At 42.9% G+C, this 15052-nt stretch overlaps 1 protein-coding gene across 3 annotated transcripts in view; it reads left to right on the top strand.

The window, feature by feature from the left end:
• Window positions 1-13514, top strand: part of POC1A (POC1 centriolar protein A) — a 59581-nt gene extending 46067 nt beyond the window's left edge. For 2 of the 3 annotated variants that reach the window (XM_080386314.1, XM_080386316.1), the window contains exons 10-11: window positions 380-520; window positions 877-13222. In XM_080386314.1, the coding sequence (XP_080242440.1) occupies window positions 380-520; window positions 877-993 (258 nt within the window). In that variant the 3' untranslated portion in view covers window positions 994-13222. The other variant, XM_080386315.1, reaches the window with a different exon arrangement.
• The last annotated feature ends 1538 nt before the right edge of the window (window positions 13515-15052 follow it).

Raw genomic sequence — 15052 nt, 5'->3', positions numbered from 1 at the left:
AAGTCTTCGTTTACCTGTACAGTCTATGCCTGTGTACCACATGAACATGCCAGAGCTCTTTGCACATATGAGACTTTAACCTTGCAGGATTGCTTCAAGATTGTTATCTAAGGTTTGCCTTTCCTGATGGAGATTTAAAAACAAACAAAAACACACACAAAGAACCCAGGAAAAAACCCTCCACCTGGGGAAGGCAGAGAAGTTCTGTAGCAACTTTTCCTTTTCCAGCTGTGGCAAGACCAATTCCTTTTCTCCTTTGCCTGCTTTTAATAGCATGTCCCAACATAAACTGTTCTTCACTGTTTACCCTCCGTGAAACAGAAATCCTTCTCCAGTTGTTTGCATCTCAATAACAGATTATGTCTGATCATTTTTCTAGCAATCAGAAATGGATTGTGGTATTCATCTTAAGAAAACAAAAATGCAGGATTCTGGTAGGAACCACGAGCAGCAAGAGGAGGAGAGCAGTCTTGCAACTACCTTGGAGCATATTATGGGACAGTTGGATGTTCTGACTCAGGTATGGTTTGCTGTTTAATTTTGTAATAAAAGGGGAACCTCTGGCTGGGAGAATTGGGAATGTTTTGCAGTAGTTTCATAGAATGAGTGTGACTAGTTCAAAACCTCTGCCTTTTAGCTTTTTTAATGAATCTGTCTTCATCCTTGTCAGCTTCTCTGTCAGTTCCCTCACATTGACTTCCAGGTTGCGTCTTGCTTTTCCCCAAATTCCTTTTATGCTGCAGTGTAGCAGAGTGCTACTTGAGCTAGCTCTGGTACCCTGTCCTATTAGCCAAGAGTTATCTAAGGTGATGCCTAAAGGAGTGGTTGGCAGTAGGACTCTCTTTTGGTGAATAATCTCTGTCTCCTCTCTCCCAGGTAAATTCTGTTCAGATCCCGCTCCTCTCCCCCACCCAGCGTTCACCTACACAGTCCAATTTCTGCAGTGTTCTCCTCCCATCAACAAGTCTGGGCCCTTCTGTGCCTCATCTCTGAAACATGCTTTTCACCCACAGCTAGCAGACAGCTAATCCCTTGCTGAAGTGTTAACATGCAGTTCTTCCTCAGAGTCACTAAGCAATGCTTGAACAGTACCAGCCATTAATGGTGATCATCACAGTATGTGTTTACTTACTAAGAATGTGGGGATAGAGCTGTTTTTTGTTTAAATAACTTCTCATTCTTCCTGTGAAGAAATACCATCTGATTATTGTCTAGGGCTGAATTTCATTGTGTATTTTTGAGGTATGTGAGAAGCAGGGAGAAAGCATGGGATAGTAAACATTGGTAATCTCCTGTAGATGAGACTGTGGTCGTAGGATGGAAAAATCTGTGTGGGAGTGTTTTTCTGTGAGTTTGAGTGTTGTTTCTGAGGCAGAACAAGCAGGTCTTGAACACTCGATATTGAACGTACTAATAACTAGTCTGAGTTAGCTCTCTGCTCTTGAGAAGAAGTACTTGTCAAAAAGTGTGAGATGATGGGTTGGAGGGCCCATTGGGGGATTGAAGTAGGGCTGACTGAAGGATTAAAAAACATTCCAGGACTACAGACAGTCTGAAATAGTGTAGGGTGAAAACCAAAAGGTATTTAAGTTAATTTGGCAGAAATGCAAAAAAGCACTTTTCCTGTGATCTCTAAAAAGCTGAATGCTGGAGGGGGGAGGAAAAAATCTTGTATGACATTGGGCCCTCATGCTTGTGAGTAAAATGCAACCCAGTGTATACACAAAATACTTTCTTACCCTTTTTACCTCTCCCTAGTAAGTTTGGAATGTGATCGTTATCTTTCATTACATAAATCAGATCCACACTTCTGATGATGAATGTGTAATGTCTCTTTTTCAACCTCATAGGTGTTTAGAGAAGGCAAATATTGCAGTAAACAGTATGTGTGGGATTTAAACTAGATATAAGCAATGCAAACATGTCTTGAAGATGTAACTGTAGAAAATTCCAAATGTTGTTTTAAACCTAGCAGAAAGAGAAATTGAGATCAGTGGGGGAGGAATAAATTAGTAGGTTATAGGATAAAATTGGAAATAGGCCTGAAATAGTAAAAAACGAAAAATCTGCCTTGAGTAACTCTGCATTCAGCAGCCTCTTACCTTTTTTGTAGCTTTTTTTTTGCCATCCTTGAAGTACTTAATTTCCCATTGGTTCTAATCTTTGTATGTTGTATTTTGTATTAACACCATCTTAATGCATTTGTACAAGTAGATGTTTCTGACGCACCGTTGAAATGGTTTCATAATTCTTCATTTTCATGCCAAGGTTTTTATATTTAACAGCGAAACAAACCAACACCAAACAAACTTAAGCAAATGAGCCTGGAAGAAGCCCTCATTCCTAGAGTAAGGGAGGAGGTTCCTCAAAGAGGAGGGATGCTGGCAGGTAGCGAGACAGAGCTGTGGAAGGTAACTCTGGAGGGCGTCTGCTTGCATAGCTAAACTTTGGTTTTTCCAATGCTGATGGTGTGTAACAGAGAAGGGAATGCAGCTCTGGCTGCCCATAGCATAAGCAGGGCCATATGAGTTAAAGGAAGAGGACAGGGTGCCTGTGATATTTCCAGAAACCCTCTGTTTGATAGAGAGATTTGTAGGTTTTTCAGGAATTTATAGTTCGTTAGCTCCATGGGAGCTTGGTTATATTTCTGATGTGGTACCTTGAAAGCCCCTGTTATCCCTCTTTTGTGCAGTTAGTGACTGGGAAGAGCCATAGCGTGCAGATGGCTAGCAGAGATCCAAATGAAATGGAAACCAGCAGCAGGTGGTGGTGTGATGGTTGTCTTTCCTAGCCATTTCTGCCAAGGTACAACTGGGTGCTGCTCCCTAGCAGCAGGTTCAAACCAACATTGTGTGGTTTATATGGCAGATTTGGGCCTGCTGACTTCTTTTTCTCGAAGGGGGACACCACTGCTGCTTTGAAAATGGAACAAAAAGCTTTCATAAATAATAGATGTCACCTAATAGACACCTAATAGATGTCAGTATTTTTCCTTTCTTGGAGGAGGGCTGAGGATGCTGCAGGTACGCTGTTATAAATCATTAGTTCATAATTCCTGAGTGCTGTTTGTTTAAAAGAGAACTCCCATGGCATAAGCAGGGCCATATGGGTTAAAGGAAGAGGACAAAGTGCCTGCGATATTTCCAGAAACCCTCTATTTGATAGAGACATTCGTAGGTTTTTCAGGAATTTAAAGTTTGTATGGGAGCTTGGTTATATTTCTGATGTGGTACCTTGAGTTCCTGTGCTCTTTTTGTCATAGTTTCCAGCACTGTTAACATGATGTAATGTACCAGTAAGGGAAACTTAAAGTTATGATAAACTACTTCAGGAAATCATGCAAATAACAAACCTGATTTATTTTCCTAGTATTTTTTGCATAGCTATCCTTTCAAGGTTTATCATGCTAAACCTAGTATGATGTGAAAGTGGAAAGGAGAGAAAATGCATTAAATTTCTGCTGGAAGATTTAATGGGAAGACATCAGCTGAAGTGTGTCATCTCTTGCCAGTGCACAGCTTTGTTCGGAGCCGCACGCTTGAAGATGCATTGTCTGCCGCTCACCAATTACCAGTATCTTCCCTCTGTTGACAGTAGATTTCCAGATGAAGTGGGGTGTCATGTACTTAGAGACAGCAGGATTGTGTTTATTCCATTAAGAGGTCTCTTCCTGCTAGGCACCAACCACAAGTAGAGGCGCTGAGGCGTTGTGCCCTGCGCAGCAGGATGCACTTGAGCAGACTTGCTCCTTCAGTTCGGCACTTCAGCGCTTACTAGGGAAGGATGGGTCGGAAGAAACCAGTGGCTGCTGTGTACCACATCTAGCATTAACCGCTCTAGCAAATAGATATGGCCCTCTCAGATTTATAAAGCTTCATTTTTATGTTGTTGACTTTGTGCTGTTATTTCATTCTTTAAAGTGTTGGCAACTTTCTTTAAACTGGTCTTTGAATAAAACCTTCCTCTTTTCTTCTTCACCAGAACTCTGTCAGGACGTTTTTGTTTTACTTCTAAGAAAGTGGTCTAATGTGACCTGACAAGGGTCTTCAGATAATTTTTCTAAACGTGGTTTGTGTTTGGCCATACTTCACGTGCAAATAAAGAAGTTAATGTTTGACTGCCTTTTTCAGAAGAGCAGCACATGCTTAATGCTGCTGCCTTGAAGGATGGAGTGAAGTTGGGATCCAGACATAAGCCAGTCATTTCCAGTAGTTTTGGATTACTTAGATGCCCTTGTGCCCCTTTGTAGGAAAGCAGGCAGTTCAAATCTGGCAAAGGAATCAGGAAGGTGAGAGTAATAAATAATACAGATGTTTTGCTCCTACCTTTCCTGCAGCAGAGTATCTTGTCAGTGTCTCCATGTTGAAGAATCCTGTTCTTTACTGGCATTTCAGAGATGTGAAAAGGAAGAAAATGTAAATTGTTTGTCAATTTATATTTTTTTTTATCAAAGGCTGGATCTCAGTATCTCAGTGCCTATATAAAGAGGTGGGCTGAATATTAAAGTTTTCCCTTAAACAAGGTGATTTTATCTCTTGGATAACTTCCTGGAACAGAAAGGTGTGTTTTGGCTGAAACAAAAATGGAGCACATAGTAAGAGTTTACTTGGGTCAAGTGCATTTTTGCCCTAGCAGCTGAATTTCTGCATTTCTGAAAGAAGATCGATCATCTGTGAGTGACCATCTTGGAAAACCTGCATTTGCAATGACATCTTCAAAAATTTGTGTACTCTCGTGCTCGCTCCAAACACCTGCAGCTGCCATGTTCACTCTGGTAATCTGTAGCACTGGTGGGCAGTGGGCACCGAGGCAAAAGCTGCTGGTTTTATATGGGAAGGAAGATGTCTGCTCCAAACAAAGAGTTCAGAATCAGGTTAGCATAAAAATTCATAAATAGCTGCGATAATCCACCCACAGGAAACAGCTTTATATACTTCCCCAAACTAATCTTGCGTTAAGCTTGGAGAAAACACAACAGTGAAATGGAGAAGACTTGATGAATATGTAAAATAATCCAAGCCTGAACTGAAGGACAATCTAGCTCATGTAAGATTAAAGGATTATTTCACTCCAGAAAAGATTGCAGAGGGAGGGAGGAGAAGAATTTTTTAAATAAAGTTCTTTAGCATAAAAAAAGATTTGGACACAAGTGAGTTGCTGCTTAATTAAAACTGAAGATGTTTGTGTGTGCAATGCTTATAAAGAAAACAAGTAAAAGCAGATTTTTTTAGTCTTTTTTTTTTTTTTTTTTTGTTTTGTTTTGTTTTGAGATGTGGTCTCCAAAGCCTATGTTGGTGAGGAATTAATGTGGCCCCTCTCTTCTGCGAGGTACTGAATGTAAGTTAAGCAACTGGTTTAGCAGAATAAATGCTTTTATGACTTCAAGTAGTTACAAGTCAAGAAGAACTTCTTTTCTCATTTGGGTGATAAGCACTGCTACCTCTGCCTTACACAAATTACTTGGTTTCTGTGTTGCTCTCAAGCCCTGAACACCCACTGGCTACAGGTGGACCCAACACACAGGGGAAAAAGTGCAAGCTGTTCTTACTTCAAAATAAATGGCCTCAAAACCAAAACACTAATAAAAACATGTTCCCATCTGAAAAATCTGTGAAATGCCAGATAAGCTTGCCTTTTAAATCTTAATTTAAAGGACGTAAAGGCTATTTCTCATGAATCAAAGCCATGTCTTGGAGATACAGTAGCTTTGGTCTCTCACTCAAAACCAAATGAAGTACCATGGTTGTTGCCAGTCCTCTGTTTAATATTAGAGCTACTTTTTTTCTAAAATTCACTTCAAAAATATGCTTGTTACAAAATCTCTTAAGTCTCGATGCAAATACGTATTTTTTCTAAGACTGTTTAAATTAAATTCACTTCTAGGGATACTGCTGTATTAGCAGGACACTGTCTAAAGGCTGGATTCTCAGCTGATCATCTTTCTAGAGGTCCACAGGACCTTCACCTTCTATTATCCTTCAATGGGGAGGATTGTTTTCTTAAGTAGACCTTAAAGATAAATATAAATTGTTACTCAGTCACTGGGTACCAGCAGCTGGGTGAATTCAGCAGAGTGATTTGCATCCTTTCAGAGGTAGGTCAGGGGAAGGATATGGAAGGTCTTTGAAGTCTTTGTGGTTGGGGGAGGCCTCTAGTCATTTGGGGTTCTAACCTCTATATTGTGCAGTTGCTGTCATGGTATGTGCTTGGATATTTTGTTGTAGTTCATCATAACTTGGCTGTGTTTTCATACTGTGTGATGAAACTTGAAGTCTCCTGCCTCCTTTTGGTGTGCTGGTCTAGCCCCAGAGGTCTAGGAGCTCTGTACCATGCAAGCTGCCCCTACCTGTGCAGAAGCCTGCATCTATTCCTTCCAGAAACTTCAGGATCTGATGCAAGTGCTATCAGTTTAGCTTTGGCGGATAACTGTCAAGACAGAAGCAGCAGAGATGAGTGATGAACCATTTTTAGTAAGAGGGCTGTAAATGGAAAGGCTGAGTTACAGATGGTTTGTGTGCCTTGTCCCCGCACTGTGTGGAAGAAACTGGCAGAGCCTGTGGCTTATCTTTGTGGCCGGGATTGATTTAATACAAAGGACATCCTTTTCTGTCCTCCAGGGTCCCTTTGATCACTGTGATACTGGTATTGACCATGCTGCTTGGTCTGGCAAAATAGAAAATTCTAGAATGTTTAGCTACTCTTGTATGGTTTTCCTGCTGTAAAAAGCACAAGGAGCACTGCAAGTGATCGCTCGTTGCTGTACTGAGTCTGCTGCATGAATAGACTCATGCAGTAGACCAAAGTTGCTCCTATAATTTAGTTAAAGATTGGTTAACTGTGATTCAAGCATTTACAGAAAGTGGAGCGTACTGGAGGGATGGCAGCTGATAATCACAGAATGGTTTGGGTTAGAAGGGACCTAAAGATCATCTAGTTCCAACCCCTGCCATGGACAGGGACACCTCCCACCAGCCCAGGCTGCTCCCAGCCCCGTCCAGCCTGGCCTTGGGCGCTGCCAGGGATGGGGCACCCACAGCTGCCCTGGGCACCCTGGGCCAGTGTCTCACCGCCCTCCCAATAATAGTAAGGTGGGGTTAGCTGGGAAATGCTGGTTTCAGATTTTTAAAACTACTTCCTTCTTGTAGTGCTTTGGGTTGCTAAATGTAAAAAAAAAAAACAACTTTACTTTTCAAGTGTTGTGAGTAGCACCTGTCTGTTGGCTGAAGAGAGCTGGTAGCACTGTGAGCTCTTATGCTGTGCACTGGAGAACAAGACATAGAGGCTGTTTAGGATCTGGAGCTCTGCATAGGGATCCTGATGAGGCCGGGTTAGTGCTAGCATTTGGATTTCTGCAAGCGTTGTCATGTATTCCTGATCCCTATGACCTAACAGTGACATTGGATGAATGTGCAAAAACTGAGGGGGCGTGCAGGAATTCCTGACCAGCAGCTGGGCAGCAGCACTGACCGATAACTTCCTGCCTAGCCACGCTGAGGTCGAGTGTTTTCTAGTACAAATGCAAGAGTTTGTGTAATTGGAAGTGTATTACAAAGTAAACCCAGAAAAATTCATGATGCTGTATTAAAGAAAGATTGAGGGGAAGACTGAAACACTAGATGAGCTGTCGTCTTCATTCTGAAATAATCAATATGCTATCCATAAACCAGCCTGGTGTGAAATATTCTATGCAAATAGGTTTTGTGAGAATTCACCTTCGAGTTTGCATTCAAAGCAGTTGAGATGGTGAGGAGCTACAGAACTTACTTTAAATGTCTCTGGGGTAGCAGATCTTGTTTTAGTCTAAGCAGCTGAAGAGCTATCATTTCTCTTAGAAATCATTTCACGTTAAAAAAAAAAAACAGCCAATAAACACCACAAACCACCTAATTATGTATTTGATCTCTGAGATTAAGGCTTTGACCACTACAGTAGGGCTAGTCCTGACACGCAGAGAGCCTTGTATGCATAGTGTTAATAACTGCGAAGGCTTCGTACCTGGTTATACTGCGAGATGGGAGGTTTACGTCCTTGGCGAGCCTGAACTGCCAGCTTTAGCTGAACGTGCTTCAGAGCATACTGAACATCGGTAGCTGTGTCAGGTCCCGTCTCAAAACTGTGTTAAGGTACGATTTGCCCAGGAGGAGGGCAGCCTAGCTTGCTTTAAGCATGCTTAGTAATAGCAGGGGTCTGCTTTGAGTTTCACTAGGTGTAGTTGCTCAGACTGAAGGGAGGCTGACAGCAAGTCAGGGCAAAACTTAGTATGATAGGAGCAAAGGCTGCTTCTTACCAGACAGGTTCATGCTTGAATCTCGGTGGCTTTTGCTGCATGAATTCTCCCATGAGCCTTCTAATCTTGCAGCTGGCGTTTGGTATTTTGAACTGCTGGTGGTGGAAGGAGTTAACCTTTTTCCTGTGAAAGGTAGGTAGAGCTACCTCAGTGCAGACTGTTCCTGTGGTAGTTTATTTCATATGTTGCATTAGAGAAAGGGCTCCCAAGTTTTATTTACCTGGATATTTGTTTATTCCTCTTCCTGCATAGGACTGCTTTTATGCTCAGGGCTGTATTTGGTGGGTGTTGGAGGTACCATGTTAGTGATCTGCATACAATAACTAGGACCTTGTCTTGTCCGTATTACTGGCTTTAACTGGTGCATCTGAAGGTTGGCAGCTGTACTTCTTTCTTGCAAGGCTGTTTTTGCTTTCCCGTATAGCGCCACCAGGTCTCCTCAATGCTGTGCAGCCATCTGTGGTCCAGGTGTCATAATTTGTGCCCTAGAGGTACATAGGTACCTCTGAACCCGCTCATTAGCACTTGCTGAGAGACCCTTGGATGCTAAGGCAGCATGTTTGTGATGCAGTTTACTTGCTGTACTTCTTGGCCATGTTTGGGACTGACATGGGTTCTGAAATTACTATTTTGGGGGGAAATCATAAGAAGTTACAGCAGGGCATTTAGCTCTTTGAAAACAAACCAGTCTTGGCGTTGTTCATTACAGAGGGCAGAGCTCTTAAGTGTGCAGCTTGAGGTCAAACTTGACAAGTCTTATTCTGCAAATCCATGGGCCATCTGTAGTCTTCACTGTAGCTCTTGAAAGGCATCCTAAGTCTCTGTACTAACACAGTGGACTAGGATATCTGAGTGCACAGAAACTTCTAAACTTCTGCATTTCTTGCGTATATTTTTTCAGGTGCGTTTTTTGTTAAATTGAAAAGAAAATGCTGTCTTCATAAATTAACATGTCAGATTGGAAAGAGAAATCTGAAGAGGTAGAAGTAATGTTTTTTCTTGGGCTACTTGGTATGTTAGTGCTCTGCAAAATCTTTTTTAACATATGCTTAGTAAAAATGGGGGAGCAAACCTTTAAGAATCTTCTTTACTTAAGTAAAGCTAGGAAGCTACTTCTGCCTCCTTCAAGATAATGGAAAAGAGGGATTATATGTTATGAAATGATGATGGGAATAGGAGTGCAGGTGTAATACTTCGCCTGCACATGGCTAAAAGCTCATCTGCTTTGCAGTTGGTGTGCAGGCTTGTCCATTGTAGGCTCAGCCCAGTTGTTGTTACCTGATGTGAGTAACCGTTGTATCAATACATCTTTTTTCGGGCGTCCCACAGGTACTGCGGATCAACTGGAGCCGTGTTACACCCCCCATGGTGGTGTGTGTGCTACCTCAGTCAAAGCCAGTGTGAGTGGCACACTGAAAACCCACACGCTGGCAGGGCAGGAGCTGCAGCTTTTTGTTTGCAGAGTTCTCCCTTAGCAGGGTGAGCCTAACGTTGTTCCAGTATTCCCGTGCTCTTGCCTGCCTTGCCCCCGCTCCAGGTTAAGTACTGCTTTAGGTACTGAGGAGCTTTTTGTCTAGGTGGGTGTCTCGGCCAGGGCTTCCACCACCACTCCAGAGGGTTGCTGATGGCCTCCTGCTTGCTTGCTCTGGCCTGGGCTTTTCAGGTTTCCTTTGGCAGTTGTAGAACTGGTTTCTGTTGGCATTCGGTTAGCACCTGGTTCCCTTATCTAGTCCTCAGAAGAGGCAGGACAGATTGCCCCCCCAGGGCCACTGCAAAAGCCTCGACCTTGCGGCTAGAGGTTCTTAAATTGTCTCAGCTACTTAACCAGACAGGGAAATGTATAACAGGGATTAAGGGAAATATATTGATGAAGGCATCTTGGAACAGCGTCACAAATTGCTATTATTTGGGTTGAGGGAGTGAAAATAACGTGGAGAAATAGCATAGGGGGCTTGTCATCAAGACTATTAGGTGCTTCAGTTCAGGTGTCCTGGGGGAGGATGGAGCTGAATATTCCCTAGAACTTAAAAAGTAAATAGGAGGCAACTTACTTTCTTCTACATAGTTTCTTTTTAATGTTTCCAAAGAGAAGAGCTGTTTTTTTCTAGGCTAAGTCTGCAAAGATGAATGAAGACAAATGTTGCAGGAAGCGTTGGTAGGAGTGATTTAAGTAAGTTTTCTTTTGTGTGAAAAATTCCATATTCTGTTCTGGTGTCCATAGTGATGCTCAGGATATTACTGTAATGTCAGAAATACTCCTTTTAAAAAAAAAAAAAAAAGAAAAAGATTTTTCTTCTCATTTAAGCCTAAGCTGTTACCCTTCTGCTGATCTGAGCCAGGACTTTAATAAATTATCCAGCATTTACTCCCCGGTGCGTAATGGAGACATGTGCTGTGCTTCTGACACAACAGGAAGCCCAGATCCTGCCACAGAGAAACAGCTCCAGTGCAAGCCTGGCTCCAGTGAATCCTCGCTGAATCAAGCTTAATTTTTGGTTCGTTATCTTCTGAAAAGCAATAGCAAAAACATACAGGAGTTGAATGGGCGCAATTTAATTTGCCTACCGACAAGGACTTGCTTTATAAATAGTAACGTGGAAATATTGTAAAACTGTCAGCTGCTAATAAAAGGAGCTTTTCTTTTGTGTCTAAGTTACAATATAGCACTAAGAGCAGCTGGGCAGTATTTGTGCTTTCCCTTACCTTCCTAGGATGTCAGATGCCCTGTGTATTTTGGGCATCATACACTCAAGTCTAAATGGACTGTAGTCATCAGTTCCTACTTTGGACTTCCTGGATTTCGCTTCTGACTGCTACTTTTCCACTTTTAGTTTCCAAAAAATACTCACTATGAGTTTTCTGCTTATACTTACAAGCAATTTCCATTCCAATAAACATTTTCCTTACAGCTTTTTCACAAATCCAGCGCTTTCTGAAATCTGCTTTACTTGCGCTTAGTCTTACAGTGCTGTGTGTAATGGCAGGATTGTGGTGGCAGTAAATCTTGGGATATAGGAACCACAAGTTATCTGGGGCTTTGCTTCTAACAGGGCAGTGTGACCAGGACATTAGTTCAGTTGATTATCTTTCTAAAGGAAATTTGATGCAATGTTTCACACACACACAGAGACCCTTTTTTGAACAGTCTTGAGTTACTAGTTCTTTTTTAAATGGAAAAGCCAGGATCCCTACTGCTTTTCATTCTCTGTCTGGCTGTTTGCAGGATAGGATCTTTGCTGTAAACCCCTGGTAGACATTCAGCCTGCTGTGTTCTGCCCTGAGTAGCTTTACTCCTGACTTCTGTAGGACAGCCACTAGGCAATAGCATGGCTGGATAAGAAAAAGATGAAATCCTCCCTCTCTCCTCTCTCCTTTGAATAGACGGGAGGGCTCCTGCTGGCTCCAGGACACGTGGGACGTCACCTGCTGGCTCCACAACTTTTCTTCTGCTTCTCTGTGTGCTGCAGTTTTTGTGCCTCATAGGGGTGGCAATAGAGGAGGAAAAAACTTAAATGAAGCTAATGCTGTAGCCCACAGGAATATTTAAGCAGTGCAGGGTTTTTTCTTTCAGGTGAAGCTTTCTACAGTTGCAGCAATGCTGCATTAGGCAGCAGGAGTTAGCACTTCTGCCTTGTCGCAGGTCAGTGGCACATGTGAAGCAGAAATAAGCTTTGAACAGAAGGAAAACTAGGGTGCATTATATTCTGACATTGTGGATACACAGTCTTGCAAGATGGCTTTGCCATGGTGCTTGGTGTTGTTTTTACTATTTCTTGCTTTCTCCCCCTGCCCCCCATTCGTCTCATTCCCTGAATCGTTTTATGGGAGACTTTTCCTAGTCTCAAGTGGCCTTAGCCAAGCTATTTCCTCTCTTTGTGCTTTCGTTTCCCCAGCTGTAAAATGGGGATAATGAGACCTGCTTTCTTTTGTCAGGCACTTAGAGATGTGCTTACGAAATGTGCTATTAAAAGGCTTTCTATGTATAACTTCTATACAAACAGCAGTTGTCCGAGTTTATTTGAATTACTTTATTAAAGTCCAAGGATCCGAACATCCTTTGTTTTCAACACAGGAAGTTATTTATGCAGTAAAAATGCTCAAAATGTGAAGCTATTGATTGTTGCTGGTAAGTTTATGGATATTAAAGCATTAAATCATCACCGCCTATTATCAGCTGTTCTGGTGTCTTTGGAAGCTGAAAGCAGTTGTGCATAGCCAGGTCCCTTGATTACCTTGGAGTGATCAATAAAAGGTTTTCAGCAGAAGCTTTTATTGCCACGTGGTTAAAATGTCCTTCCTGTGCATCCTGTACATGATGACTTCAGCTTGAGGAGAGAGATGTAACACTCCTTTGTGGGGTAACTGGATTACACAAAAATATTCAGGCGTTATGGTGAGGGTAGATGCTGCCACTTTGGGTTTCAGTTCCACTCCATCACCTCTTGCACTGTCTTGTGCTGGGAGGGTTTTCTTGCTTGTCATCATGCTTGTCCAGCAAGTTTTGTGTGTTTTAATTGCATCAAACCAATGGCACTCAGGGAAAGGAGGAAAGAATCAGAAACAGCGAGGCAATATCAAAGCTAAAACTGGGCAAAACTGTTCCAGACTTCTGTCTCTCGTTAGCAGAACAGTGTCTGGTGGCTCATGAACATGGAAGGACGGAACCTGCCCATGAAAGGAAACACAGAGCCCAGTTTGAAAGCACTGAGTGCTGGAACAGGTGATCAGTTTTGTCTGCAGGAAAGCTTCATGCCTGGCAGCTTCTGCTCCTCTCTGAAGTTGTGTGGGGCTCTGCCCTGCTGAAATGCTGATAAGTGGAGTTACAGCCCTGAAATGCCTCAAAATACTCGTGTGAATTAGCATTTTATTACACCATTGAGACTACAGTACGTAGCTTGTCTTGGTGAGCAGCTCAACAGCAGCTTTCGTTTTATTTTGCAGACTGTTGCTATCCTGGAACAGAGGCTGACGCTCACTGAAGACAAGCTGAAGGAATGTCTTGAGAATCAGCAGAAAATCATTCAGAACAAAAAGAGCTGATTTCCTGGGAGAGGATGGGAGCTGAAGGCGCTGGGAGGTTTGAGGTTGTTTGTGTTCCTGACAGACTGTGTGTGACTTGCTTTAACCATTTTGAGCACAATCTGTTTTTCAATTGCAATGTACAGTTATTTTATGTGTAAATAAGCCTTGTTGATTTACTAAAATAAAAGGAATATTTTATTCATAAGTGTGGATAATGATTGTGATCTCCTGTGTTTTCCAGAGATATAGCAGCCAGCGTGTCATCTGACTACTAACTGGGAAGGTTGGATCTCTCCTGCCTTTGGTGCTGCTGAGTTAGTTGTAAAATATTTAAGCATCTTGGAGTTGCCAAACGTCTGGCACAAGCTGTGTTAGGCTTGTTGCTGAGGTATGTGCTGGCCGTAGGTGACAAGCAAGGAACTCCCATGATGTTTTGGGCAGTGGGAGTTCACCTCTGTTCTCAGACCACAGCGAGCAGGTGAGGTCCCAGCACAGCCAGCACCTGGAGAAGGGTCTGCCTCACCCGAGTCCCAGGTGGTGCCTGGCAGATCTGACAAAGCAGTTCAGACCCTGCGTGGTGTTTGTGCAGAGGTGATTGAATACGATGGTGGGATTTATCCTGCTCCCTTGTGCAATGTGTGAAAAACAATTGCTTGAGTTGCTTGAGGCTGGGAGAGAGGCCCTGGTGGGTCAGATGCAGGGTGGATTCCAAGCGGATTTTGCTTTGTCTTTGTCTGCTTCTTAAATAAAAGGCAGGGTAGAGGGAGAGGAAAGGCAACCAAGCAGCAGAGCATTTGCTCCATCGTGGAAATTCCCTCTTCTCACACCAGACTGCCTTTAATTTTTGGTCATTTTGCAGATGTTTTGACAGTTGAATAGCTCATCACTCACACCTACGCTTTCACCCTGCTCCCCTCATTGCTCCTCCTGACTTTTGCAGTACTTTAGCAGGTGTTCAGTATGTAGCTGCACAAGAATTTGGACTTCTGGGAGATCCTGTTCTCCAGCACCTCTTCTGCTAACACGTACGGAAGGTCTCCTTTCTTGCAATAAACTTATTACCCACATTCCTGGAGAAATGAGCTGTGGGAACTTGAGCACCTCAGGGTTAATAAAACCCTCCTCAACACTGTCTGTCTGACCTCTGCAAGCAGGGAGGCTGGTTCAGTCCCTACTCTTGGTGGTCCCTCCTGCCGCCGCCACCGCTTGCCAGCCTCTCACAGCTTCCAGGGCCCCCTTCTCCAGACATGCTGTGGGCATTTCAGGTGCTTGCCTGAGTACTGCCTGCAGCCCTTATTTCACATGGGCCTTAGCAGATCTTAAGGCCAGCCCATGTGGGGTTTTTTCTGGGTTTTTTGGGTTTTTTTTCCACCTGTTTCTATTGCAGCCTGTGGCTGCTGGTGCAGTGTCTTGGTGGTGTTAATATTACTCCTCATCCCATCTGGGTGAAGCTGTTTGCATTCCTCTGCCATCACCAGGAAGCTTCTTGTCTCCTTCCCTCCTAGTACTTTTTACATCTCTAAGAACCCCTTGTTGGCATTATCACAATATTTTGCTCTTTCATTTGCAGGAGGTTGAGAGCTTTCTCATTTCCATGTTTATTCGGTTGATTATAAATCTGAGTTTCTCTGCTTTGCCAAAGACTGTTTGTTTTCTGTTTCCAAGTTCTAAGTCTGATAAATCATTATTTTCTCTTGGATTACACTAATGGAATCAGTTCAGTGATATTCTTCCATGCTCTTG

The sequence above is a fragment of the Falco punctatus genome (assembly GCF_963210335.1).
Source record: "Falco punctatus genome assembly, chromosome: 4".
Classification (NCBI taxonomy): domain Eukaryota; kingdom Metazoa; phylum Chordata; class Aves; order Falconiformes; family Falconidae; genus Falco; species Falco punctatus.
Note: the sequence above shows the minus strand (reverse complement) of the source record. Positions and strands in the feature narration are given on the sequence as shown.